Source organism: Aspergillus clavatus, genomic scaffold (genome assembly GCF_000002715.2).
Source record: "Aspergillus clavatus NRRL 1 1099423829804 genomic scaffold, whole genome shotgun sequence".
In the NCBI taxonomy this organism is placed as follows: domain Eukaryota; kingdom Fungi; phylum Ascomycota; class Eurotiomycetes; order Eurotiales; family Aspergillaceae; genus Aspergillus; species Aspergillus clavatus.
Window position 1 is genome coordinate 433,802 of NW_001517095.1, and position 27,322 is coordinate 461,123.

The 27,322-nt window shown below is 51.4% G+C and overlaps 8 protein-coding genes across 8 annotated transcripts, besides 5 other annotated features; 4 read left to right on the forward strand and 4 right to left on the reverse strand.

The window, feature by feature from the left end:
• Nucleotides 1-67: 67 nt before the first annotated feature.
• On the reverse strand, nucleotides 68-1,373 carry ACLA_096640 (checkpoint protein HUS1 family protein; the record flags this gene model as incomplete). Its single annotated transcript, XM_001270156.1, has 5 exons — nucleotides 68-94; nucleotides 153-229; nucleotides 308-1,073; nucleotides 1,131-1,249; nucleotides 1,331-1,373. 5 exons carry the CDS (start codon nucleotides 1,371-1,373, stop codon nucleotides 68-70), a joined length of 1,032 nt encoding a protein of 343 aa, XP_001270157.1.
• Nucleotides 809-838: a microsatellite.
• A 366-nt stretch (nucleotides 1,374-1,739) lies between the features above and the next one.
• Nucleotides 1,740-3,459, reverse strand: hxkB (putative hexokinase; the record flags this gene model as incomplete). Its single annotated transcript, XM_001270157.1, has 4 exons — nucleotides 1,740-2,576; nucleotides 2,648-3,058; nucleotides 3,118-3,143; nucleotides 3,309-3,459. The coding sequence occupies 4 exons, from the start codon at nucleotides 3,457-3,459 to the stop codon at nucleotides 1,740-1,742; spliced, it is 1,425 nt and encodes a 474-aa protein (XP_001270158.1).
• A 114-nt stretch (nucleotides 3,460-3,573) lies between these two features.
• Nucleotides 3,574-3,612: a microsatellite.
• An 819-nt stretch (nucleotides 3,613-4,431) lies between these two features.
• Nucleotides 4,432-4,524: a microsatellite.
• Nucleotides 4,525-4,595: 71 nt separating this feature from the next.
• Nucleotides 4,596-4,625: a microsatellite.
• Nucleotides 4,626-5,041: 416 nt separating this feature from the next.
• On the forward strand, nucleotides 5,042-9,049 carry ACLA_096660 (GAS2 domain protein; the record flags this gene model as incomplete). Its single annotated transcript, XM_001270158.1, has 1 exon — nucleotides 5,042-9,049. One exon carries the CDS (start codon nucleotides 5,042-5,044, stop codon nucleotides 9,047-9,049), a length of 4,008 nt encoding a protein of 1,335 aa, XP_001270159.1.
• Nucleotides 9,050-9,777: 728 nt separating this feature from the next.
• Nucleotides 9,778-12,501, reverse strand: ACLA_096670 (GTPase-activating protein GYP7; the record flags this gene model as incomplete). The annotated part of the gene is made up of 5 exons (XM_001270159.1): nucleotides 9,778-10,133; nucleotides 10,200-10,518; nucleotides 10,570-10,832; nucleotides 10,887-12,276; nucleotides 12,343-12,501. The coding sequence occupies 5 exons, from the start codon at nucleotides 12,499-12,501 to the stop codon at nucleotides 9,778-9,780; spliced, it is 2,487 nt and encodes an 828-aa protein (XP_001270160.1).
• Nucleotides 12,502-13,157: 656 nt separating this feature from the next.
• Nucleotides 13,158-13,181: a microsatellite.
• A 1,859-nt stretch (nucleotides 13,182-15,040) lies between these two features.
• ACLA_096680 (putative iron-sulfur cluster-binding protein) lies at nucleotides 15,041-16,624 on the forward strand (the record flags this gene model as incomplete). The annotated part of the gene is made up of 4 exons (XM_001270160.1): nucleotides 15,041-15,304; nucleotides 15,362-15,833; nucleotides 15,894-16,200; nucleotides 16,366-16,624. 4 exons carry the CDS (start codon nucleotides 15,041-15,043, stop codon nucleotides 16,622-16,624), a joined length of 1,302 nt encoding a protein of 433 aa, XP_001270161.1.
• Nucleotides 16,625-17,187: 563 nt separating this feature from the next.
• Nucleotides 17,188-18,082, forward strand: ACLA_096690 (Mpv17/PMP22 family protein; the record flags this gene model as incomplete). Its single annotated transcript, XM_001270161.1, has 3 exons — nucleotides 17,188-17,397; nucleotides 17,556-17,864; nucleotides 17,933-18,082. 3 exons carry the CDS (start codon nucleotides 17,188-17,190, stop codon nucleotides 18,080-18,082), a joined length of 669 nt encoding a protein of 222 aa, XP_001270162.1.
• Nucleotides 18,083-21,124: 3,042 nt separating this feature from the next.
• Nucleotides 21,125-24,168, forward strand: ACLA_096700 (F-box domain protein; the record flags this gene model as incomplete). The annotated part of the gene is made up of 3 exons (XM_001270162.1): nucleotides 21,125-21,459; nucleotides 21,502-23,189; nucleotides 23,258-24,168. 3 exons carry the CDS (start codon nucleotides 21,125-21,127, stop codon nucleotides 24,166-24,168), a joined length of 2,934 nt encoding a protein of 977 aa, XP_001270163.1.
• A 421-nt stretch (nucleotides 24,169-24,589) lies between these two features.
• Nucleotides 24,590-26,955, reverse strand: catA (catalase catA; the record flags this gene model as incomplete). Its single annotated transcript, XM_001270163.1, has 3 exons — nucleotides 24,590-26,283; nucleotides 26,344-26,656; nucleotides 26,722-26,955. The coding sequence occupies 3 exons, from the start codon at nucleotides 26,953-26,955 to the stop codon at nucleotides 24,590-24,592; spliced, it is 2,241 nt and encodes a 746-aa protein (XP_001270164.1).
• Between the last annotated feature and the right edge of the window lie 367 nt (nucleotides 26,956-27,322).

Genomic DNA, 27,322 nt, shown 5'->3' on the forward strand with positions numbered 1-27,322 from the left:
TTCTAATAATCAAACTTCTCTGTATCATGTCTCATTATTGGTTGCATATGGGGGAAGGCCGCGCACATCAGGCCGCGTAAGAATTGATGTAGTACTGGCGAGAAGTCATCAGCAAGATCGCTCAAACCTTTGGGTAGAATGGGGGAGCTTACCGTCAAACACGAATCCTCCGCATTCCAGCTCCCTGGCAGATACACGTACAGGATGAGCGCCGTATCATGAATGAAACCTGCCACGCGAAATCAGGTCAGCCACGGAGACAGAGTAGGGATACCAACCACCCAGGGACCCAAGCACGTCGACTCACAAGCAACCACCTTCGGACTCAACCTGCCCACACTCAACACCCGCCCCCAATCCTTCGCATCAATCCGCACCTTCGCCCAGCCGGCCTCGTCGTCACTCCCCAGCGCCCTCATCCTCTCACTCGGCAACTCCCCGATCTCCGCCTCACCCAGCTGCGCCGGGTCCAGCGGCGGATTCACCAAATCACTCCACACACTCGAGATACACAGCGCATCCGTCGCAATCGCCAGCTTCAGCGACCCGTGCATGTTCGCCGACAACTCCAGCTTCGGCGCCGCCAGCACCGACCCGACCACCCCGCCCGCCGCCGGCTTCGCGTCCGCAGCCAGCTTCGCAAACCGCTCAGAGATGTTCTTCAGCGACACCAGGCTCGGCAGGATGATGTGCACGTCCGGGTCGCGGCACCGCGGCTCGTGCAGCCCTCGCACCGCGGACTCATGGAGCACCTTCACGGGGACTTCCTGCGTGATGACGGTTTCGCGCTCGCGCGGCCCGGACGGCGTGCTGCTGCTGCTGCTGCTGCTGTTGCCGCCATGGGCAGGCGCCGCGTCGCTGATCCCCAGCGCGTTGGTGCCCTTTGTCCACGAGGACGAGAGGATGGTGAGCGCGAGCAGTGGGATGTTGCCTTTCTGCGTGAGTCGGAGTTGGGCGGAGTGCGCGCCTGTGGCGGAGCGGAGGGCGCGGTGGAGCGCGCCGATCGGCACTTCGAGGTTGATCACGCCGGAGTTGGATTGTAGGGTGTAGCTTGCTTCATCGAAGATGGCGTCCTGCGGGTTTTCCTTGGTGTGAGTTGTGGTGTTTGTTGGAAGGTGGAGGCAACGTACAATTGGTAGCTGGGCCCAGACTTGGGTGCCCTGGTCTGGGATGATGGTCAATCGCACGATGCCATCTTCCAGGCGCATCCAGCAGACTTTGCCCAGGGATGCGAGGGATGCTGTGAGCTCTGGTTGATGATTGGGGTAGGCGAATTAGCTACTGTATGAAAGGCGGTTGGAGGTTATTGGGTTGGGTGGGAAGAACGTACTGCTGAAGGTAACGATGTTCGTCAGTTGACTTCGGAACCGCATCGTGGGTCATCTCGTTCGAGGCGAGAGTTTCTTTCTGTGTTATTTATGATTCTTATTCTCTACAGTGCTTGATCCCGAGTGCTGGGAGATTTTTGATGCGGGATATGCTGATAACTAAATCCAGGCTCTCTGTCTTTTCCCAGCGATCGGCAAGGGTGAAGAAGAAACAAAGCCTGTGGCCGCTGTGGAGCAGCAGTCGATGCGTGGTTATTTTAGGCTGCAGGGTGCGGGAGGTTGGGAGCCTGGGAATAGAACCACATGCACGTATATTTCCAAATCCCATACATGATACATCATACATATGAAGTCTAATTTATTTTGGGTTCAGATTGTTTCATCAAAGGAGTTAGTTACTATCTCAGTGGACTATCTTCTCATCAGCAGCACCCCGTCTGATCGCTCCACAGCTAGCGCGGCAATCAAAGCCGCGCCGACGCCAGATCCGTCCGGGTAGTACTTATACTGGATGGGATCCTCACTGCCGGCGGGCGTGTCGAAAATCTCCCGAAGAGCCTGGGTTGCTCGCTTTCCATAGCTGGCATAGTGGCTGAAGACCGAGCCATCCACGCCGACATGGCAACGCTCGATGCCCTGTTTCTTGCAGATGGCGGCGGTTCCGCAGGCAAACAGACGGGCCACTCGCGTGCCAACCAACTCGGCCAGATACCGACAGACCTTGAGCTCGTGCGGCGCAGCATTAATGCCCATGCTCCACAAGGCCTTACGGATGTCGTCCATGGACTCGGAGATATCCTCTTCCAGGACCGAGAGGAAAGAAGTATCGATGGTGCGCGGCTCCGCTAGCCAGCCCAGATTCTGGCCTACGAACAATAGTTGGGAGTTGTACAGCTCCAGGATGACCAGTCGGATCAGCTCTCCGAGATAGAGACCGGCGACCATCTTTTCAAACTGTTGCTCGCCGGGATGCGCGGACCCCCGGTCGAGCCTCTTGTCGTATTCCGTCCGCGGGAGAACGCGGCGTGTGTTGTCAAAGGCCCCGTATTCGGTATTGATCGCGACGAGGGCATCGTCCGGCACTCCGCAGTCTTTGGTTTTCGGGATCGACCCAATCGCCTCCATGTACGCGGCATTGCAGCCCGTACTGGAGATACAGCCGATTTTGACCTCTTTGTCTTGATAGGCCGAGGCAATGAGCGTACCCGTCGCATCGTTGGTCAAAGCCGCGACTTTCACGGGAATTTTCTGGTAGAATGAGCAATTGACGGACACGTCTTTCTTTCTTGGAAGCTCGGAGTTCCGCGTCAGACACCAACCTTTCTTTCCAATGCCGACTCCAACTGAGCCACGACATCATGGCCTTCCACACCAGAAACACTGAAGTCTTTGGTCCAGCGCTGGAGCACTCCGCTTTTGACGGAGGACTGGACTATCGGATAGGAAAATGCGAAGGCCAGCGGCAATGGATCCGACCGTTCATCATTCCAGGGATGGGTTTCAAGGAAGATTTGCACGCACTGGGCGACGTAATCCCATAGATCATCGGCCATGCCAACTTTGATATTGTCGGGTACTGTGAACCTCTGCTGGGTCATGTCCATGCCGCCTCCGTCGCCAATGAGCCGCGCATCCATGATGCGCAATTTGGTGCCTCCCAAATCCAGGATCAGGAATCTCCCTTCCTCCTTACCTGTTGGATAGCCCATGACCCAGGTCACGTACATTGGCTGTCGCCAGCAGTCAGCCTTTGTGTGGTTGAAAATCCAGCCGAGGGACGACTACTCACGATATCGCCCCCTTCCGCGGTCAGACCTTTTAAACAGTTGTCAGTTCATGTCTAATAGTTTCCTGTATCCTGTAGATAGACTTCTGGCTGTTTCCTCATGATCTGCCGAGTTTTGGTTCCCATGGGATTCCCCACCGCCAGAACGGGCAAAAGCATGAACAACACATAGTGATAAGCAAGGAATGGCGAACCTTTTTCCAGTTCTGCAGCGAAATGATCGGTGATTCTCTTCAACGAGAATTTATCGACGTTGAAGGATTGCTCGATGAGATCCAGCGCAGCGACCAGATCCTCGGGTACGCCGCTGACCAGTTCGGGACGAGAGCGGATACCGGCTTGCATTGTGCCTGCGACTGGGAGAGAGAAACGGAAGAGACATGCAAGGGGGCAGGTTCAGATAGTAGTAATTTCGCGATGGATCTGTCTAGTGGGAAAGGCGCGTCTCTGGAGTCGGGTCAGTCAGTCAGTCAGACAGACAGACAGACAGTCAGACAGTACGGGGAGGCAAGTCTCTAACAAATAGGTAGGTCGTCACAAAGTATTCCGGTGATGACGACGAAATCGCTGTGATAGGCGGATTTTGAATGCCAGAATCCATGATGGCATCTTGAGCGCATCATGAGCAATCTACATGTCAAGAGAGCTGTTGATGGGGAGGAGGAGGAGGAGGATAGCTTTTATCCTCCGTGGACGCACAGCTGTCGATGCATGTCTGGGTGGGTTTTGTCCGCAGCCACCGGGAGGAAGGAAGTGTGATTTAGGTAGGTATCTATCTCTATACACTTCTCCAGCCTAGGTATCTATGTATGTATGTCGAATCCATTGTACCGTCCTTGAGACTTGAGTATCTCTATCGCTCTCAGGGGGGTGGAAATGGTTCCTTGGCTTCTTCCGATAGAAGAATAATATAATACACATCATCGTTCCTACTAACTAACTAACTAGTCCTACGGAGTACAGACTACAGACCTTAATAATAGTAACCGACTTGACTCCCCCCGGGTTCTTTAGCATTCAATAGTGACTCCACTCGTCAATCCATCGGCTTACTACTAGTTAGTTCGTTCCTACTAGCTACGGAGTAGTCTAGGTAGATCCTCTAGTCATTCTTCTCTTCATCTTCTTCTCCCTTCTCCGTCAGTTCCTCCCAATCTCATCGTGATCGCTGTCTCTTCTCCATCGCATGCATGCAATAATCGCGCGCTCTCCATCTGCTGGTCGAATTATTGTCCGTCCTCTTTCCGATTCAGACCCCAATTCTCCTATCTCTCTCCAATTTTAGAGCTGGTCTCACCCTTCACACTCGTTTTCCCTCTGCTGCAGCCACCCTCCTTGTTATTCTTGCTGCTACTCCTGCTACTACCACTACTACCACCACCACTACTGCTGCTGCTGCTGCTGCTGCTGTGAGAACGAGAAAGTCCTTGAGAAAGAAGTTTCGAACCTCCCAGTCCAGCCTTTGTCTTTGTCTGTCTCTCTTTTCTTTTTTTTTTTTTTCTTTTTTTTTTGGGGGTCCTGTTCTTTCTTTTCTTCCCCAGCCAACATCTCTGGTCTCTCCCATCTCTTTGATCTCTCTATCTATAAACAATCCCGTTCTTACTTCTATCCCTTCTCTATCCCTCGGTGTCTTCGAATTGCTCTTTCAAACTCCTTTTCTCTCCCACCGGATCGATCCTCCTCTGTTCGTTCGTGTCGACCTCTCCGTCGTCCCCTTCTACTCATCATACGCTCGCTTCTAAGCTACTGTGGGATTCCCCCCTCTCAGCATGCTCCCTCTTCAGCGGTATTCTCTCCCCCCGACGATTACCGATACCACTTTTCGACCTCTCTCATTTCTCAAAACTATCACGATTCCGCCTGGCCTTTTGTGAGCGATTATCCGATTCTCCCCGGGTGATCCGATCCCCTTCTCCGTTTCCCGAAAATGGCAACCAGGCGCGACAGCCCCATTCGCCCTTCCGTTCGCTTCTCTCCCACTGACTCTCATTACCATCCTCGCGCAATATCACGATCGCCTGATCGATCCGCAGCTCCGAAATACCATACCATCGATCCGCTTCTGAGTAATCTTTCTCCTGAGTCTACCCTCCTGGCGCTAACCTCCACCGATGCGGTCCCGAAGAACGAGAAAGCAGCTCATGAGATTCTCTGGAAGAGTATCTCTGAAGTGTCTCCGTCCGAGCGCGCCCTGGGCATCCGTGCAGCCATAGCAGCTCAAAAACTCGGCGAATGGTACAAGGAAGTGCAAGCATGGGATTGGCCGAAGCGGACAGATGCCCACTTAGGCAAAGGATTCATACCCCCGTCTTCGCCCACCAATACCGCCGAGGAACAAGATTACTATGGCAGTCTCCCATCAGCTATCATCATACAACATGAAGCTCGGATCGAGGAGATCCGGGATGGGATGGAGAGTTTGGATGTGGATGAACTCAAAGAGCATGTTCTCAGTGCCCACATCCCAGCCCGGTCTCGACCTTCGTCGTCCAACAGCACCATGTCCGTACCGCCCCCACTCAGCTACGTCCAATTGAGCGACTTTACCGCCGTGATCACGGCCACGATCCTTCGCGCTCTCCCCCTTCTATCCCGCCTGAACAGTCTCTTGTCCACCTGGGATGTTCGGTTATTGGTGCTTCGACAAATCCCTGGGCTACTCCGTGCTTTACATCGTGCCCGATCCGAGCTAGATTCTGCCCAGGATATGTTGAGGTCATCTATCCCCCCCACTGAACACGATGCTCTGTACTCCAGAGAAAATTACCACGCAAAACGAGCTGGCCTTGAAGCGATGGTACTCTCCGCAGGCAGACGGATGGATGATATACTGGATGCGCTGGATGGCCGCGAAGATTCACTTCCCGAAGCTTGGATTGACGACTTGGAGACCATTGAGTCCGACTTTAGCACATGGGTCATGGAAGCCGAGAAACGTACGGTTGAGAATGAATGGCTTCGTCTGAAGGCAATGAAAAGGAAAGCGGATGAATCCCGGCGCGAGCAGATCCCACAGATTCGGTTGTCAAATATCCCTGAAGAGGAAGACGCTGGATCACCCGCTCCTGCACCGTCCGAGCAGCCAGCGTCACAGTCCGGATCCCCTCCTCCCCTGGATATAATAGAGGAAGGGATCAATGATGACCTTCTAGACTCTCCATCCGACACTATTGTGCACGGTCAGACTTCTCCACTCGCAATCAACACTAAGGATGTCGCAAGAACCCTCCCTGCGGATGCCCCAAGTGGACCTGTGGATGGGTCCTCGGCTGTCCCTGAGGTGCAGGAGAAACCATGTGACCCGCAAACATCTGAATCTGAAGCAGAACTGAGTAGCACAAGCCTAGAAGAAAACGATCTCCATTCGGAGTGCAAACAATCATTACCAGGCAACACCCCTTCTGTCCTTCCAGAAAACAGTTCTCATCAGACATCAAAGGCGACAACTCCATTGGTATCCAATGCAAGCATTTTGGAAATGCATTCGGAACCTGCCTGTGACACTGATCAGCAAGCAACAGATCCCGCTTCGTCTGAGAGCACGACTGAAGAAGACGTAGACGAGTCACCATGCGTGCCATCCATCCTTACGCCCCCTTCTCCCGCGCTCGATCACCAATTCCCATCCAACCCATCTGAGCTGGATCTCCCTGCAGCACAGCTCGCTTCTAATGTCACAGACAACACATCAAATGGAGATAAACCCGCACCTGTAAGTCTCGAGACAGACTTCCCTGGCTGCCGAGATCTCGGAGCGGATACGACACCTACAGCTAGAATCTTTGGTACCGACGTGTCGACTCCGATTGAAGATGAAGCCGCAACTCTTGCTAGCGTGATAGCTGAGGCTGCGACGACCGAGGTACCTGCTTCTTGGATGTCATCGAAGAGAGAAGGATCGCCTTCGGTTCGCTCCATGACCCCTTCGCCAGAACTTGCAGATCCATCTCCCTCTCCCCAGAAGGACGCATCTATCATTCCTACGTCTGAGCAGCTCAAGGAACCCGACACAAGCATTCCTCGCAAGACCCGCTTGGAGAGTCCCATCAAACTCTCCAAAACAAGGCCACAAAATTTGGACTTTGACAAGGGAAATCCAAACTTACGGACCAGACGAACGTCAACGGCATCAGTGGGTTCCCTCTCCGATTATCCTTCGCTTGTATCGAGTCCCGAGATTCGTGAGCCTCGCACCGCATCGTCGAATGCGACGCCACTTGCTCTCGAGACTCCGCCTTGGTTCCAGGGCACTCCCCAGCCGTCTGGCAATGCTTCCCCCGGGCTTGACTATACTTTACGCGAGGAACGGCTAAAACACTTGAATGGCCAGAAAGGTTCCAGTGCCACTTCTGCACACAATCGGACACTTAGCCTTCCCTTGCAGCGTTTCATCAATGAGAGATTTGAATTACAATACGAAAGCTCAGGTGGAGCCGATCTGAACACTCCAGTCAGTGGGAGACGGGCTTCTGATGCATCTGTCGATTTGCGCACCCAGACTGGACAACAAGTACCAAAATCGCAATTGCGAAACTCGTCTACACCGACGAACGATTTGAAGAGCCTGGCGAGTCAGCACCTGGAACTTTCCCATGAAAAGAAATCCACTTTGGAATCTGACGATGCGACCCCTCGGCTATCCAAAGCTTGGGAGCATACCAAAGCCACTACCCTGAAGAGTTCACCACAGCCAAAACTCACTCTGGGACGCAGTATCACTTCGAAAACCGCTGATCCTCCGAAGCGGCTGATCGCGCATCCTAACCTGGACAGTCTTGGAGCACACAAGCCCAAATCCCAGCTCAAGGAAGATTCTATGGCCTCCAAAGAAGAAGGATCGAGATCCTCCACCCCAAGTAAACAGATGCGGAGACCCAAGAAAGATCATTTGGATGAGAAGATCAGTTCAATACTGACCAGTATCCCGGCTCGTATCCAGCTGGTTTCATCCGATGATCATGAGGTCGATGATTCTGCTGTGGCACCTTCTCTACCTCTGAAACAGAGAGAACGGTTCCGGTCAATGACACCACAAGGAGCATCATCGCGCAGCAGCACGCCTCCCCCGTCCCTAACGCTAAGACCCGCTCCCTCACGCAGAAGAAATTCTCAAGCACCAGAGGAGGGTTCGGTGAAGCTGTATCATTTACACCGAGGTGGCAAAGCGGCACCAACCAAGCTCTTCATCCGCACTGTGGGAGAAAATGCTGATCGTGTAATGGTACGGGTTGGAGGCGGGTGGGCAGATTTGGCCGAATATCTGAGGGAATATGCCATCCATCATGGCTGTCGAACCGTGTCAGAAACGCCACGCGTTGAGATCCAGGGCATCTCTTCTCGCCATTCTCCCGCGGGGTCATCGCCAGGTGACATACTCACCCCGACGGGCAACTCTGGGCGTAGAACCCCGTCCCGTCCCGCATCTGTCCTCAGTAACCGTCCTTCATCCTCTCTTGCTGTCCGCAAAATACGACGGACGTCCAACGTCTCGGATGCGCCGGACTTTCGGTCCTCTAGCGCTGGCCATGCATTCATCACGTCGTATTCTCCATTGTCTGTTGTCTCCTCCCGTCGACGACTCTCCGTCTGTTCCAGTGCTTCTTTTGGTGGAGCGTCGCTTGCAAGCGACATGCATCATGGATCATTTACGAACTCGCCCTCGGTGCCGCTAGGCCTGGCGGGTCCAACCCCTCGCTCACGACGCGTCTCAATCAGCCCAGAGAGCGAAGCCTGGGTGGAAGATGTCTTGGGACAAGCCCGAAGGAGCTCCTCCTTGAGACCGATTAAATATGTTCTACCGCCCCACGAGCTGGAGCAGGACGGCACAGCAGTTCCAAGCGTCCCGACTCTATCAAAATCCCGTAGTATAAACGACCTAGGCAAAGTCGGATCCAGCCGACGAGTTGCGTTACGCGGACTCGGTCCGAAATCCTAATTGCAAACTGGAATCTCTACAAACCCATTTACTCTGCCTTGAACCCTACCGCGCATCCCGACTTCTCATCACCACTCTGCATTCTTCCCCGTCCTTCAGCGCTGGCGTTTCTCCCTTTGCTCTGCGGTTCACATCATAGGAGGTTCTTCAAAAGCGTGCATTATCCCTGGGTCCATTCGGTTCTCTATTAGCGCACAAGTCCTACCATTTAGCCTTCCGATTTACCACATCTGTCTATCTGTCTGCCATTTTCCCAAAAAACCATGGGCGCATATCTTGCATGGGGTTCGGTTGTGTGCATTTTATCCCGTCGTTTTGTTTGTCTTTGCAACAAGATACCCTCCGTTGAGGTTTGGATGGCGCACGATGATTGTCATCTTATATTTACATAGTCCATCGAGGCTTTTTCTCGAATCAATAGCAGAAGAATATTTACACAACTACCCTGAGAGCATTGCGTAGCGTAGTGTATCATAGATCGAGATTCTGCTAAGAGGTTGAGATGGTTTGTTCATCGTATATGTATACGTAACATCATCGTAGAAAGAAAGCCATCGCTGCAAGAAACCCAAACGCCAACCAAACCAGATCAATCCTTACCAAGCCGACTATTCCTTGAAGTAAAACCTGAGTGAGGAAAATGACAAAAATCATACAGAATGCAACATTCATGGGATATCTCACGCGCAGAGTGCTCGGAAGGCAACCGTCTTCTCCCCGGTATGGCACTACTGGGATTCCGACTTACGCTGCGGCTGCCGTTTCCACAGGATCTCTTTACTCAGAAGCTCTCTCAGCTCCGGCGAGATGACCTTCGACTCGGCTGTATCCGCGCTGGGTGTGCTTGCGCTGGCGCTGACGCTGGCACTGGTACCGGTGCTGTATCCGACGCTCTGCGGCCGCTGGGGCGATTTGCCCTTGGTTGATGAGGCGGAGTCCTGCGTGTGTTTGCGCTGGTGTGCTGCAGGCCGTGGGAAGTTATTCTTCTTATCGATTGCCTGGACGGTGCGCTCGAAGCGGTGGAAGAGGGATTCGGCGCGGGTGAGCAGGGGGACGAGATCCATGGTGTTTGAGAGTTCGTTGACTGGGTTCCGTTAGTTGAGGACGCTGTTATTTCGAGGGGAGGAGGTGGGGTGTGGGGAAAGCTTACTGTATTTCAGGACTTCGTCGAAGTGCTTTAGATGTTCCATGATTACGTCCCGGTGCTTTTCTAGGATTGCCAGGGCGACGAAAAGGTGGAAGTTACTGGAGAGGTAGTCGGTCCACAGCGTTTCCCAGAGGCGGAGAATGTCGGCCCATTCGAACTCGCGCTTGTACCAGACCAGGAGCATCCGGAAGAAGAAAAAGAAGTTTGTGCTGTCGGCGGATTGGAGGTGGAGGTATAATTGAGGGTCCATGAGCTGGAGCAGGTGATCTAAGGTGAGAAGCTGGGCTCGCATGCCAGACTGGTCGCGGAGAAAATTCCGTTCCTGGTTTCTGTAAGCAGGGGTCCTAATTCAGAAAAGATGAAAAGATAGTACCATTCTGTCCATGAATCCAACGAATGCCCAGAATGCAACTGCATCATCTTGCATGACTGCATAGATCGGGGCTAAGAGGTCACTCATTCCTTGAACATACCCTAGGTCAGGGTTGTGCTCATTATATGTGAGGAGCATATCCTTCATCTGTTCCAGATGCACATTCGTACCAGTATCCGCAAATGGGGAGTCTGGGTCTGGATGAGGGATATCTTCTCCTGCGAATAGCGGTATCGTGCGGTCTGTACGATGGACATCCTTCTCTGCAGGTCAAATAATCAGCTGTCAAAATCTTCTCTTTGAAGGAGGAAACCCACCGATGCGGTTTTTCTGTTCTTTCCACCATTCATACTGCTCGGGAGTAGAAGTGCCTTCTACCATCCTCTCCCACCATGCACCCTTCAAGCGGATGTATTCATCCCGCTTGGAGTTCATCAAGGCTTGACGCTCATCACGACTGCTGTCCCAAGGGTAAACGCCCAGAAGGAAAAGCCATGCCTCCTTTCTCACTCCGTCATTTGGATCAAGGCCTCCATGGAAAATCCTCTCCTTCACTTCCTCAACTGTAACATGTAGTCTCCCGGTTGTGCTATCAAAGAACCCCTCCCATTCCTTCAGAGTAAGAGTTCGGCGTCGTTCATGGATGGCCATGGTTCCTGTCTCCAGCTCCAAGATCTCGAAATCGCCTACGGAGCTGTTTTCCATATCCAGAACATCCCGGGCGGTCCATATCCGCTGCGATTTTTCTCGTTCGCTCTGCTCCGCAATGCTCATGGCCCACCGGGCCAAGTAGAGCCTCGCACTATCAAATTCATCCTGTAATGTCTGAATTTCGGGGGTCTTCATCAGCCGACGGACCTGTGGCGGAATCATACTATTGTCGGCAAGGTCGTTCGCCGTCCGTCGGGTGAACGTGGTAATCTTGCTGAGCTGTTCAAGAACTTTCCATCTCGTTTCCTTAAGCGCTTTCATGAAGGGATCCATTCCAGCATCCCGTTGTGCATTGCCGGCGGAAGAATGTGGGCCAACGGTTGGATCTTGGCCTCCCTTTGCTACCGTTCCATCATAGCTACTCAACGGCATGCCGAAGGATAACTGATCTTCTTCCGACGGATTGATCAGGTAGACACTATTATCAACCGACGAGCGTTGCACTTCCACATATCTCCGAAGCCATCGGAGCACCTCGTCACCGCCCCAGAAGAGACCACCACTTTCGTCAAACGGGTCGAAACTCTCTCTCGTCCGTCGTTTCTTCTGCAGTATTGTCGACTCGCATTCGCTGTCGTGGAAGAACAGCGCCGGGAAGCTGTCACCAGCGCGGGTATTGATCACCAGACTGCCAAACCACCAACCCAGGCTCGGAGGTCGTACCAACAACGAATAGATCTCGGACAGAGGTACCGCAAATGCATATAGGCCTATTGGATCTTTGTAGGTGGTTGTCGTCGGGAGCGCCGGCACTAAGTACCGTTGCTTTGGCGGAGAGGAATCATCAGAAAGGTCGACTTTGACATAGGTGCTGTACGCATCACCGAGAGAGGCTTCCGGGACCCAGGCGAGTAAATAGGAGGACAGAGCGGCGGAGTTGTTTGAGGAGTTTATAGGTCCAGTATTGTTATTTGGAGAGGGAGCTGGTTTTTGCTGTAGGAGGGCGATAAAACCGGGGATATTATCCTTGGAGGAAGGGGTAGGATGGATATAGACCTGTATTCCTCAGAATCAGTCACTGATCGCTCTTCCAGATTTCCAGCCAGCAAACAATGAACAAACCTTGCTTTTGGAAAACAATAGCTTCACTCCCCGTCCTGATGTTGAGGAGATGGTGTTGTATTCGTCCTCGTCTGCATCGCTGACATCGTAGTAGGATGCCGTCGGAGAGGGCGGCGAAGGAGGAGGGGTGAATTTCGAGCTCGAACCGGCGGCTGCCATGCTGGATGGCAGAGGGAAGGCTGCAGGTAAGGATATCTAGAACAAAATATTCATCATTCGAGGTGTACAGAATGATTTGATGGTTTTCTGTGCTCAAGACCAGGAGCAGAGACCAAAGAGGCGATTATCTGCTTGAGCGGGAGCTGAAAGCGTCACGACGTAATCGTGGGGCACCTGATCGGAGTCTCCAAAAACCTCAAAAACGACAAGACAAAGTATTGTGTTCTACTCAGAACTCAGTCTCATTCTCATCTAAGTATTTGCTACTGATTCTGGTCTCTGACTCAAAAAAAGAAATGATGGATGTATTGAAAGAATCCTTCTTTTCGAGCGCTTCTTCGCCGCAAACAAACGCCCCCAGCAGGCAACAGCAAAACAAACATTGACCTGCTGAAGATTTCCCATTATCTGTATAAGCTCAGCGGATAGCTTGAGAGACAAGTTGAGGACGCTTCTTTAATAAGAGAAAATGCTAAAGAACGTTGTGAGCAGGCACTGTTCCTTGAGAAGAATGATATATATCTCTCATGAGTTATCGTGTGCTCCCCATTTTCTTTCTTCGCCTTCAAGCACTTGACTGTTCAGCATTATCTTCATGAGCGTTTCAACGGCCCTTGAAGCAGGGATACCGGTGTCAAATGATGTTACATGTTTGAATGCATGGACATGCATGGACATGCAGCATTGATCCTATCAGGATGTCAAGACAGCCTCCCTTCTAGGCACTTGAATCACGTTTCCTCGATCATTCGCCCATCTGGAACTGAATTACATAAACTTGCCATACAATGGTCTCCATGGATCTTATAACCTCTTCAGGAAACAATATACCTAGCCAACTGACCAATTTTGGCGTCATGATGCAATGGGTACACTAGCTCGCTCATCAGTATCAGTGGTGTTGTCCCTATTTATAATGAGCTTGGAAATGCCCGAAGAGACGATTCCGGCATCAACTGCACATGATGTCTGATCTAGCACGCACTCTACCGGCTTCCTGGTATTGTAGCCAACCGCTGTTTGAGCTCGAGCGACGGGCAATCTTTCTCAAGGTAATCACTGTGCAACCACTGTTCGGGTGTCAAAATATGTCTCATCATCAGTATAGTCATGGTATCTCCTTGGTCCAGTGACCAGGTTTTTGACCATCGGAGATACAATCGAATATGAGATCGCTCAGCAATCGATTCGGGCAATTCGGAGCTCAGGAGAATCCATGTTTCCTAGGCCAGAGGAGATCAAAGTTGTTTGTATGAACTCAGTATGCATACACTACTCTTTCTGGAAATCAATATCACCAGGTAGCATGGCTCATGTCAGGTTGTCAGGGGAAAGCGCTTCGCTCTCATGTCACTCCCACTGGTCTTGTATTCGGTACACTATCGGATGAAGCCCCAGACTTCTACGAGTACTACCCAGATTTGGAGCGATTGCTGCAAAGAGTGGACTTCACCAAACTTCCATACCGACGCAGCATCAAATACGAAGGTCGTTTCAACTGGAAGACGATGTGAGCTCATCATTCATGAGGACTCAAAATGCTTCTGACCAAGACTTTGCAGGGTCGATGGCTACCAAGAATGTCTCCATTGCCAATACACACACCCCTCGTTCTCCATCTACTACCCACCGACCTTCTACACCGTCAACAACCACCAGAACTTTTCCCAGCACATTGCCGATCCCCAAAAGCCAGATGATGGGTTATTCCTATATTTCTTCCCGAATTGCACACTGAATGTCTACGGTGGCGGCATGTCCTCGTTTCGAGTCTGTCCGACGCAAGATCCAAATGTGACGAGAATGGAATTTGATTATTACCATATGGAATCAGGCGAGCGGTTCGAGGATTATTACCGGTTCGTTCGGCAGGTCGCAATGGAGGACTATGAGCTCTGCGAGAAAGCGCAGGGCAACCTCGAAAATGGTGTGTATAGCGAAGGGATTCTGAATCCGATGAAGGAGAATGGGGTGTCGTGTGAGTTGACAAATGACCCTGACGTTACGTTTGAATATGGTGAGGGCTTTTCTAATGCAACATAGTCTATCAAAGTCGGGTGTTTGAGCTTGTATGCCAACAACACGCCGTAGAAAGCGCAAGACAAGACTCTACTGCACCCAGGAAGGAGAACGAGGAGGTGGAACCCGAGCGAGTGGAAACTGCTGCATAGTTGGAATCATATTTATCGTGGTACCATTTAGGTATCATAGCTTTGGGCCCCTGAACTGGACCTTTAGAATAGCCGACCTGCAGTATCCTCAATCCATTGCCAGCCTAGTGAATGTAGGCGAATAAACGAAAACCACGATGAAATATATCATTGCGTCCAGATTCCCAGACCCAGATCTCATCAGGCCGGGAAACTTCACCCAATCTGGCAAGATCACTTCATAATAATGATTCATAGGACTTGGCTTTCTGCCAGTTGGGTTGCATGAGACGGGCTCAGTCCTTCTTTTATTGTAGCACAGTTCTTTAAAGCTCCAAAGACTTCCGTGAGGGGCGACCTTTTGAAATCTCCCTCGCGCAGTGGAAAACATGCCAGAGGCGCTCATATGGAAGATCGGTCCCATGGAGTCTCTCTTCTCTCCCACCCCGATCCTGGCCGCATTATGCACAGTCATCTTTCTCCTCTACCGAGCCTGGCCGCGTGCAATGAACATGGAGAAGTGCTTAGAGGGATATCCGAAGAGTTCATCAACAGAGAACACACTGGCTGTCTCCAAGGAGTCGGATTTTCCTGAGCACTTGTTGACGGGTAAGGATATCTTCAAGCTTGAGCAACGGGCGATCTTCAGCAAGGTAGAGTATAAATCTCTCGTAACTTGAATTATCTAGGTGTAATTTGACCCACCTCAGTCCTGGCTCTACCTCTCCCACCGCAGCCGATTCACCAAAGCCGGCGACTATCACTCCTTCGAGGTAGCCGGTTTCCCCATCTTCCTTATCCTCGGGCAAGACGGTGAGGTGAGGGCGTTTCACAACGTCTGCCGCCATCGAGCCTACACAATCACCAGGAAAGAATGCGGGAGCTCGACCGTGCTCGGGTGTCGGTATCACGGCTGGAGTTATGACACGAAAGGCCAGCTTGTCAAGGCTCCTCACTTTGATGATGTGCCCGGGTTTTATAGGAAGCAGAACGGTTTATTTGCCATCCGCGTGTTTCAGAGTGCTGCTGGGTTTATCTTTGTGAGCCTTGCGATTGATGGGTCTGACGAGATGCAAGGGAGCAATGCTCTGGATGAATTCGCAGGGCGTCAAGGGTTTGTGGCTCAGTCGCGCTGGGTTGAAGGGAAGACGTTGGAAGGGAGCTTTAATTGGAAAATGGCTGGTGAGTTCTTTCATCCTTGTGTTTGTCTTTAGAGTGTATCATTAATTGTCCGATAAATAGTTCATTTGCGGCAGCCATTTGGACCTGCATGCTTCGAATCCAAACTGGTGCCGACTGCGCAAACATCCATATTTGCGAGGATGAAAGAGTATCTCTTTGGAGTCTGTGCAGACGACTCTGATTTACTGCTGTTCCCAAATGCTTCGTTCCATATATTCAAGGGTACGAGGCACTGGTATTCTCTGAGCTTCCATCCAGCAAGTGAGCAGAAGACTCTCGTCCGGTATGATCTGTACGGCTCTCGGAGTACAGACAGCAAGTCGACATCCCAAGAGGTCTCACGCCAGCTTCATGAAGCGATGAGCAAGTAAATTCAGGAGTTGGAGTCGCAGCATCAGTCACATATCAAAAGCTCAAGGTACATTCTCAACACAGTCTCGATGGGGCAAAAAAACTGATTGCATTTTTCGATACAAGGAATTGCATTGAGCTATGTGATTCAGGTTCGTGGTTGAGCCCTGCCTGGTTTGAGGGACAATTCTAACAATACGGTAGAACCGAAGAAAGAGATTCTCCAGCGGTTAAAATCACATAGCGAACTTGAGAGAATGGAAAGGAGGGAGATTCATCCTGCCATGAAGCGCTCAATCACAACGGCAAAGTTTCTCCAAGGGGAGCAGCGTAAGTCCAACGCATACATCGAAATATATTTGATGGTTAATGCTCATGCTGTCACAGTTTGCAGGGAACTTGAATGTCCTAGCGACGCGCTCAAAGATCTTGCTTGGTAGTATGCTTTAAAAGACACAGGTACGGAGTAGATGGCTGCAGTATGTACTTTGAGTGTCGAATGAGACCTAATGGTCCCAAGTATGTATGGCATTAGACAACTGAAAACCAGTTGACATTGATGTGTGGGTCATTGGCAGGATGAATTTGATTCTTCTTTTGGATGTGTTGGCAACTCACGATCGGATATATTTAACGTTCTGGCCCTCAAGAACAATTCAATAATAATCATCATCATCATCATCACATCGCGTTTGTTTGCAAGATTCAAGACCAGCTAGAATTCTCTCTTCTTGACGTGTCGACTTTCCCCTTTCGCATCGCCGAATATCCACTACTTCCAAGGCCAAGAACCTATCTCGGCCCTTAGCAGCTAAACCCATCAATGCTTAAATAAAAGACACCTGGTCCCTTTCATCTCGCTGTAAGAGCTTCGTCAACATTATATTTTTTTAGTTGGCGAAATTCCTCCATCAAAACGGTTCGATACGATCAACACGAGCTTCGCTGGACGAGCCTCGAAAAGGTATATGACTTCGTATCCGATGCAGAATGACCACACGAAATGCTAAGCAATGTGAAAATAGACACCAAGTCGGACTCGAGAGCCCAGGCATACGAACACAACTCGTATCTCTTGATCTACACGATTGCCGATCTTAAAAACTATCCAGATATGGCTCTACCTCCAATCGCAACGGCGACGTTGCAGGCCGCCCTCGTGAATGCTGGATCGAATGTCCTGGCGCAGGGCATCAAAGCGTGGAGAGACCAGGTACGTAGAACTCGTCTCCATCAGCGCCTCAACACGATCAAACTCACGATAATCGAGCTTGGAGAAAATCGATAACTAACGCAAGACGCTTACTCGGGCGCAATCACCCCTGGGGACAATCCCCATGGTGGCGCCAATGCGTTGTGTTCACCCCATAGACACCATTTGTGCTTGATCTGCAGGCTCTGTTCCAGTTTACGACCTGTGCGTTCATTCTCTCGCCACTGACTTTCGTCTGGCTTGAGAACCTAGAAGCGCGACTGCCCGGTTTCACGGAGGACAAGGACGTCTCGAAGACTGAGGCGAAGAATGGCCCCAAGAAGCAAAAGCTGAATGTCAAGAACACTGTGGCAAAGGTGATTATTGACCAGACTATCGGGGCCACCATCAACACCGCGGCCTTTATCATGACGATGGGGCTATTACGGGGCCAGGATTTTGAGGTGATCAAGGGCCAGCTTCGAGATGTAGGTCGATTGGACTACTGATCTTGATGTCTTCTGCATGAACAAAAACGGTCTGACTTCATCGATAGGATTTTGTGCCTATTATGCTGGCGGGCCTCAAGCTGTGGCCTTTTGTGTCGGTTTTGAACTTCACCGTCGTGCCAGCGGATAAGCGGTTGCTTGTGGGGAGTTTGTTTGGTGTCATTTGGGCGGTTTACCTGAGTCTCATGTCTGGATGAGAGAAGAGATCTAGAAGACAACGTGTCGTTTCATGCTTGGGAGAGGGTCTCTTGACAAGAGACTTGTTCTTGGTTACAGGGGAGGGTGAGATCCAAAGGGTAGAAATTGTCGCAAGCAATGTTGGTCAATTGTTGGACTTGATGGGTCTAGATTCACTGGATGGAAGGCAGACCATATGGACAATGACAGGCTGAGAATCGCCCACCACGCAAACCAGACAGGCGTTCCGCGAAGCGGTTTCATGCATACAGCAAGCACCCAGCAAAATCCCGAGCATCGAGCAATCGGACTGAGGAATAGGTGGCGCGTAGCAACGATCATTCTGTTGGTACTGACGAGGAGCAATCGATTCGTCGTCATTTTGAGTGGTTTGTGGTTGGGGCATTTTCGCAAAACCAACCGCCACTGGCCCCATCATGTCTTATCAATAGAACTATACCTGTAGTTACTGTATTAACAGTCGACCCAATAGCGACTTCGGCTCCTCCTACTTGAATCATCCAAGAGGGGCCAAAAAGGCACTCCCTTCCTGCGCGCAAGGCTCTCAGCAAACATGTTCCGCGAGCCGCGGCCGGCTCCCGTAGTTGACGATCTAGTTCGAGGATGCCGTATACTAAGCTTATTCCATCAAGGTCGATCACCAACACTGGATGGAGTGTTCTCATTGGCGTTTTACCACCTCCGGCATCTTTGGGGGCAGTGGGCCGTTTCAGTGCAATTGTTTGGTCAATTCGTAGGGCTGTGACGTCTTCAGTGCAAGACATTGAATTGAATTGGTGATTATAACCTTGATTGATCGTACCTTGTCTCACTGGAACTTGCAGACTTGGGGTCAAATGCTGTGTTACCCCATCCTGACTGTGTCATGTTCAGTCAAGGCTGGGTGTCAATCAATGAGCCAAAAATACTACCTTGATAGCAAGTAGCAGCTGCGCAGACGATCAATTGTGAGGTAAAGGAAGCACTCTGGAATTCTGCGGCAGTTCACAGCGCATGCCGAGTCATGCCAGGACAGCTGCATGTCAGCAGAGGGATGATGCTAAACCAATATTGGAGATTATCCAAAAGATGCCTTGTGGTCTTGAGAGTTAACACCAATGATATTATTCGGAGAGAAGATAAGATAAAAGAGAGGTAGCAATGCCCTTCTCAGTATGATAGCGAACTTTTTGTTGGTTGTTGGACAATCGTATTGTGTTAGGCGGATTGACTGCGGCATGGAAAATCACCTGGATCACTTGGTCGAAAAAAATGCGATGGATTCTTTGCAGTCTGGCCTGCATCTCCTGCATCTCCAGATTCCACATAGCCAACCATCATCGAGCAGTGATGCAGTGAATGTGCAGAGTGCAGACTGCAGTAGTAGCGTCAGTGCGATGGCGGAGCATGCTTTAGTGGTGTACTTAGTTCCTGAACAATCAACTGCTGAATAAATCACATGGAGGGATGCCAAAGAAAGACCGAATATGACATTTGGAATGCCGCTTCGTGTTGTGATTCCTTTCAATCGGATAAATAGATGGTTTATTGAGATCGTTCGTATACAACAGAGTCTAGGGTGAAGATGTACTTGGGAGTCTGGTCTCTCCCAGCTGTTGTTTATTAATAGCGTAGGTGGTAACAGTAATACAGATTCGAAATTACCACCTTTTACTCGCCTGGGCAGTGTACTCCAACTTCCCCATACATCTCACTTTTACCGCTAGTAATTTGGTCGTAATATCCTACCCATTTGGCCCCCGGTGCTCATTCTTCGTATCATCAGCTTCATCTTTACGACTTCATCAACTGCCATTGGACTATGGAAGGGATCACCCCTTGCAAGGGCGTTATGGTGTCCATCCCCTCTGTCTAGAATGACTCAAAAAACGGCATGCAGACTACGTACACGCACAACATACCCGCGTGTGAACAAGACGTGGAGCATAATAGAAGTCCACGGTCTCCCTCGGCCCCCTCAGGGTCTAACACTGCTCAGCTTGTTCCAGTTGGAAACCAACCCACCGAATGCGCGTGGCGACAAGGCCGTGAGATCTGGGGCCGGACTGCGATTCATCAGTCGTAGTGATACAGCGCAGTATATTATAATACAGCGCATTCCTGGCCTCGAGGCACCCTTCCTCTCTTGGCGGATGATGGTGCTGGATGCCTCTTTGTCCTAGTAGACCTGCCTCTGGACTGGTTCGTGATTTTCCTCCTTTGAGTACTCGGGGTTGTCATGTGCGACAGGCCCAAGCTAACCGATTGCATCAGATCACTGACTCGGGTCTCTTTGTATCTCACAGCACGTTCTTCGAGTTGAGAATCCTGACTGCACGGTGATCAAAGAAAGGAAGGGACGCCACGATCAAGAGACATATACTTCGGGTCCGCGTCGTCCTCAACTGGTAGAGAATCCGGACTTATTATTGGATTTCATCGCCACACGAGACCATCCGCAAAATCGATCTTTCCATCAGGAGCGCATTGGCCCTGGGGATAGGACAAAGAACGGCCAGAAGTGGCTATTGTCAAAGAGAACAAAGAACGTCCCGAGAGTACGGATTGCTCTTGCAGAACCATGCCAATTCCCAAACAAGGTAAATGCGCTCAGTGATGTGAATCCCCCAGAGAATCGAGATACAGGCCTTCAGATTAGTGGAAGCATTTTGTACATCTCACATGAACAAAAGGTAAACCGTATACTACACAGCCAATCTGGGCTGTATTCGAATAGACGCACAGAACGGCGAGTCAGGTCAGCTCAACGGCGATCATCGTTGAAAATGAGTATGGCAAAATCGCTGGGTGGACCGGCGCCCATACCAGAACCATCTGTTACATCGATCACTCGCTGTCATACCTTCTTAAGCCGGCCATCCGATAACGATGAGTATTGGATGGATGAGGACGACTTACCGATTTCACCACTATCCGATAGAACTCCTCCAAGAGGAACCCACTGGACTCGTTTTTTCCCGGAACTTTCATCACATTTCTCTCTGGTTTCGCCGATCAGCACGACAGCTGCCAAGGTGACGCCTTTTTCCCTCATAGCTGAAATGCACGCGACCGGAGATCCTGCAGAGCGACGGAATATTTACGACTCTGGGGCCCAAATCCATTCACCAGCGTGCTCGGAGGATGCAGTGGAAACGGCATCCTCGTGCTACAGTCGCAGGACTTCCGTGACCAGTTTTGGCTCCGATCCCATCGAGAGCCCCTATAAATCGGCCGATGCATTTTCGGTGAACTCTCCTACGGCTGCAGGAGTCTTTGATGATGATGCAGCGCTCGTGCATTGCTCGGCGTCCAGGCTAGTCGTAAAAAAGCCCTCACTGGCTGAGGTCAGAAACAAGCCCCTCCCGCGAGAACCCCCCATCGAACTAGCACCCCTGTCAGTTCGTCACAGACCAGCCCAGTCTCTACAGGGTTGCAGGCCCCCCTCGCGCAATCGCTGTGGTGGTGGCTTTGGTGCGAGCACCCTGGTCAATGACAAAGTACAAAATGCTCGTCCTCCCCCGACCCTCTCCCAGGCGGCCGAGGAATTGGAGAATGTTTTGGCAGGAATAACCAGACAGCGACAGCATGGGTCTCATTCCTCTCAGTCTGCACCCCTTCTCAATAGTCCGTTACAGATAAGCCGGGGTAATATGGACATGATCGCGACTCGACCAGCTCCAAAGCCTCCGACCAATATCGCTCCTGCCAGCTCCATCAGTATCTCACAACAAAAATCTTTCAAAAGATCACCGCGGGATCTACGGAGAACAATGAAGAGGTCTCCCAAGAATAAAGGGGCGTTTTCGCTTATGCCCAGCTTCAGTCGCAAGTATAGCAGCCCCCATCTGCGCTCCTTTAGCAGCTCGACCTTGAAGTCCGACGTGGAATCGCAGCCCTTTCGCGTCCCCCATTTCTCAGAAACAATCGAAGATGACGCAGCGAACGGGTCTGAAGTCGCTGAACTTCCAGGCCTGGTGGTCCCCTCCCAAAGGCAACGCCCGTCATCCTTCTGCAGTGAAAGGGAATTGCGGTTAAAGTTACCACGTCTACAAACGAAGCAAGTGCGCAGCCATGAGGACCTCATCTCCAGTTCCAGTTCTGCTGGAGATAAATCAAATACCGACAACCCGGTTCACACACCTGGAAGCCGGCCGGACAATGTGGAGGAGAAAATCTTTATTTCGTCGAGCAGGCCAGGACGATCGTGCACGCTGGATTCGCTTTGCGAATTGGAAGGCGCAGTGCCCCAGAGGATGACATTGCCTCAGGAGATGGTTTTTGAGCTTGATGCCGGATTGCCTTCTCCACAAGTCAAAGTTACTGTCGCCGTTCATCTACCTCGTGATGCCATGACCGGCCATTTGCCAGACGACATTGTCATGTCGATTATGGAAGCCGTCTCATCACTTGATGATCTGTTCAACCTTGCAACTGTCTGCAAGCAATATTATCGCGTCTTCAAAAGACATGAATTGCATCTCATGAGGAATACACTCTTTCGAATGTCTCCGCCAGCTTGGGAGTTGCGGGAGATGAGCCCTCCATGGGACAGCGAATGGCAGATTCTAGTTGATCCTGACGCTCCAGTCCCAGAATATACCCCAGCTCTCTATCTACAACGTTATGCTCAAGACATCTATACCCTTGCTCAATTAAAATCACTCATCCTGGCTCGATGCAACACCTTCGTTCGTCAGGAAACAATCAACGGCCTTACGGGTAAAGATGAAACCCGGGCCACAGAAATCGACGACGCTTTCTGGCGAATTTGGACCTTCTGTCGAATCTTCGGCTGTGGCAAGAACCGAGAGAACGACATCATGGGGCAGATGGACTGGTTGAATGGCGGTATCATAGCCAAGGACTGTAACAGCATCGTATCGACGTCGGTCACTGAACCCTTTGGCATGAACAATGTCCTCTTCGAGCCACCAGCTGGATTTGGGCGCGGAAATGCAGGGGGGCTCTCTCAAAGTCAGCTCTACGATATAACGGAAATTTGGACCTGTCTAGGCGTGTTGCTTCAACCTATTCATGGTCAACGCGAGGAGGCTCGCAAAGTCGGCATTTTTGACGGCCTTGGAATTGCGGAGAATGACACCGTCAAGGAAGAAGCCACAATCGGTGAGTTTATAAGTTTATATCTCCAACCCTGTATTGTTCTTTGAGCTCTTCCACTAACAGCATACTAGAGGAGTGGACATATTATGTCCTTACTCTCGGTCCATCCGCAGTTCTGAGCATTGGCTCCATCTGCCCAGTCGATAACGCGGAAGTTACATTCCGAACAGCTCGCTCAGTCGGTCTGACAAAATGGGAGCCTTCCGACTCCGATATCAGTCGCTCCACATTCATCAAAGAGGCCGTGTCTAGAACCTACAAGGCTCGCGAAGGAAACCTATCTCTGCCATCCTCACGATCATCTCGTCTCTCCAACGCTAGTTCCCGATCCTCCGGATCCTCCTCCAGCCAGGAGAATAGCTCTCAAACCAACACCAACTCAACCGACAGCAAACAAAGCAACCGTCGCAGACAAGCCGTCTTCGCAGCCCAGCTTCGCAGCCGTCGGGCCCAACAGCAAAATGCCCCCGGCAACCCCATCACCTTCGCCGATGAGCGCCCCATCTCCAGCTACGCATTGATCATGCGACGCCTCGAGGGCCTCCCTTGCGAGCAGCAGCAGCAGCAGCCCCCACCTCTCCCCAACCAGGCCCAGGCATTCTCCTCCACAGCGCAAATCCCCCGTTACTGCCCCCCACCCGTCCAATATTTCCCACCTCTTCCTCCCCCGCCTCCACCAACCGCCACCTGGCCCGCCCCCGCCGTCCACCAGCCCCAGGTGCTCGACCCCGTCGACCAAGCCATCCACATGATGACCCACGAGCTCGGCTTCCGCGAAGAAGATGCCAAGTGGGCGCTGAAGATCACTGACAGCGGCGAAGGCATCGACGCCAATGCTGCAATCGCGCTGCTCATGCGTGAGCATACCAAGTGCGAAAAACGGCGCAACAGCCGCTTCTCGTTTCGGTCGAAGAATCCTACCGTTCTCGAGTCGGTGATCAAAAGCAAGGAATCGCTGAATTCGGGATGGAGGTGGGCGTGAGCAAGTTTCCGTCGGATCTTTATGAATATGGATGAATGAACCTATGTTTTATTATATCATCATGTACTACTCCATACGGCGAAGCGATTTTGGGCGCAGCATATCTCTGCCTCTTTGATGCTTTCTTAGTGACTGGAGTTTGTTTTCTTGTTGTTGGACGTCTTTGTGCTATTGAGTTTCGATACCCGACTTGTCCGTTCATTACAAAGACATACTGTACAAAAAGACCTTGTCTAGATAGAGGTTATATCGATTACATACTGTTGAATCAAAGCTATCATTCACTCAGTTCCATCTAAGGGTGCTTAAGTCGTGTCATATTTACAAGACAATGCAGAAATGGACAAACGCATGTGATTCATAACCTTGATTTTGGATCATTACAAGACTAGCAACTATCAATTAATAATCGAACTATCATTTAGAAGGCAACAGTCGAAGCCAACCCATCCAGTTCCCGCTGGTAGTTTCGATGCTGCGATATCTGGTAGAAGAACTTCCCGACAAAGTCAGTCGCACCCTTGAGGATCTGCACCGTCTCCTTGAAGCTCTCAGGCTTCTGCACACCACCCGCCGTCACGACACCATACCACTCCACGGGCTCCGAGCTCTTTGACGACGCCACCTCGACATCGAGCGCGCCGCCCAGCGTCTCCTTAACGAGATCAACCGCCTCGCCCGTGGCGCCGAGCGCCTTGAGGTGGCCAAATGTCTCGGTGATCCAGTACTTGATCTGGCCGTTCTTGCGCAGCGTTGCAACGTGCGAGCCGCCGGGGATGAATGTGGCGTCGAACATGGTCGAGCGCTGGCCATCGTAGTGGTGGTCCGGGATGACGCCCTTGGACGAGGTCTTGTCCTCGCCCTCGGCGAAGATAGCGGAGCGCTTGGTGCCGATGATGAAGGGGAGGGCGCTGGCGGCCTTGATAGTGGTCTTCATGCCCGTGAAGGCGACTGGGTCATAGCCGTCGCCGATGATGATGGCGATGCGCCGGCTGGCGATGGTGGGCGTCTTGGGCGCGAATTCAACCTGCGAGAGGCGCGGGGCGCGCCGGCCGTGGTTCAGCTTCAGAGCTTTGGCGGGAATGGGCGCGCCGACCATCTCGGCGACTTCTTGCGCGAGCGCGAGATCGATCTCGGCGAGGCGGGTGCCGGCGAGACGTTCGTAGACGGTTGGGTCGTCGCAGTGATCAAGCTCGAAGCTGAAGGCCTTTTTTATGTGGAGCTTTTCATGTTCCGACATCGAGTTGTAGAAGAGTTGAGCTTGGTTGTGGTGCTCGCGGAACTTGTCGCTCAGCGCCCGGTTCTTGACACCCTCCGCGCGCTGCGGGTAGGTTGTGAAACCGCCGCCCTCGGTACCAGCCGGAGGCACGGCCTCGAAGCGGTTGGGCCAGTAGTTGACTGTTCCCTTGGTGATGCGGTGGCGCATCTGACCGTCTCGATTGTGGTTCAGTACAGGGCATACGGGACGGTTGATCGGAAGCTCCTCCCAGTTGATACCCAGACGGCTGATCTGAGTATCAAAATAAGAGAAATTGCGGCCCTGGAGCAATGGATCATCGGAGAAGTCGATGCCTGGGACTATGTGGCTGGTGCAGAATGCCACTTGCTCGGTCTGGGGGAAGAATTCATCGACGTTACGGTTCAGCTCGAGCTCTCCAACCACGCGAAGAGGCACGAGATCTTCCGGCCAGATCTTCGTGGCATCCAAGATATCAAAGTCGAAATCATCCTGCTTCTCTTCGGGAATCACCTGGATTGCGAAGTCCCATTTGGGGTATGCTTTGTTGTCAATGGCCTCCATCAGATCCTTACGGTGGAAGTCAGGGTCCTGCCCTGCCAATTTCAAGCTCTCATCCCAGACAAGAGAGTGCACACCCAGGTGAGGAATAAAGTGAAACTTAACAAAGTGACGTTTGCCTTCATTGTTGATGAGGGAATAGGTGTTTACGCCGAATCCCTGCATCATCCGATAGGATCGTGGAATGGCACGGTCAGACATGGTCCACATAAACATGTGGGTGACTTCGGGGTGCAAGTACACAAAGTCCCAGAAGTTGTTGTGCGCTGTCTGGGCCTGAGGCACCTCGTTGTGCGGCTCTGGCTTGACAGCATGAACTGGTTGCAGAGTTAGCTCAGGTAGTCATATTCAAGATCACAGAAATTGAGAATATATACCAAAATCAGAGAACTTTACTGCATCCTGAATGAAAAAGACAGGAATGTTATTGCCGACAATATCCCAATTTCCTTCGTCCGTGTAGAACTTGACGGCGAATCCACGAACATCACGGACGGTATCAGCACTACCTCTGCTTCCCTGAACTGTGGAGAAGCGGACAAAGACCGGGGTGTTCCTTGACATGTCTGTCAGGATCCCAGCACAAGAAACATCATCGGCGCTCTCCTTGAGCTTGAAGTTTCCGAATGCGCCAGTGCCTCGTGCATGTACCACTCGCTCAGGAATGCGTTCATGGTCAAATCGATGAATCTGGGTAAGTGTTAAGAGGATCGATTTTTGTTTCCAATCCATCTCTCATTTGCGGTTCGTCTCACCTTCTCTCTGGCAATCTGATCTTCCAGTAGAGATGGACCTGTCCGACGGTCATTTGTGACTCTCAGCCATTGGTCGGTGTTGCTGACTTTGACACCATGATCGGTAGTCAATGGCTGCTTAGTATGAGCATCGGCAGTATCTCTTTCCAGATCTACCAGCTTCTTGTTCTTGGAGGAAGTGTTTTGCACCACATCCTGAACCTTGTGCAGACCGCCGGCAATTGCGGAAGCCATGTTGGTCTGAAGTCGGAGTAATCTCGATATAACCGGGGTTCTCAAATTATCACTTAGATCCTATTCAATTGAGCCTGCAAACCTCAAATTAATGCCCGTCCTTTCGGGTCCATCGTTGTATAATAAATGGCCGATGATTTGGAGCACCACGACGCACGTAAAAGGTGACGTTGGGGGGACGTCACCCGGAGATTCAAAGCGTCAACTGGACAGTTGCGTACTAAAATTCCCGGTCATTATGAACAACTTGACAGGAAACATACTCCGCATTATTAATGCTCGGGGTTCCAGGCTTTCAGGACTGCTCGCCTGCTTTGTCCCTGGAGCAGGATGGTTGCGGTGGTTGCAATGGATGGAACCCAGCATC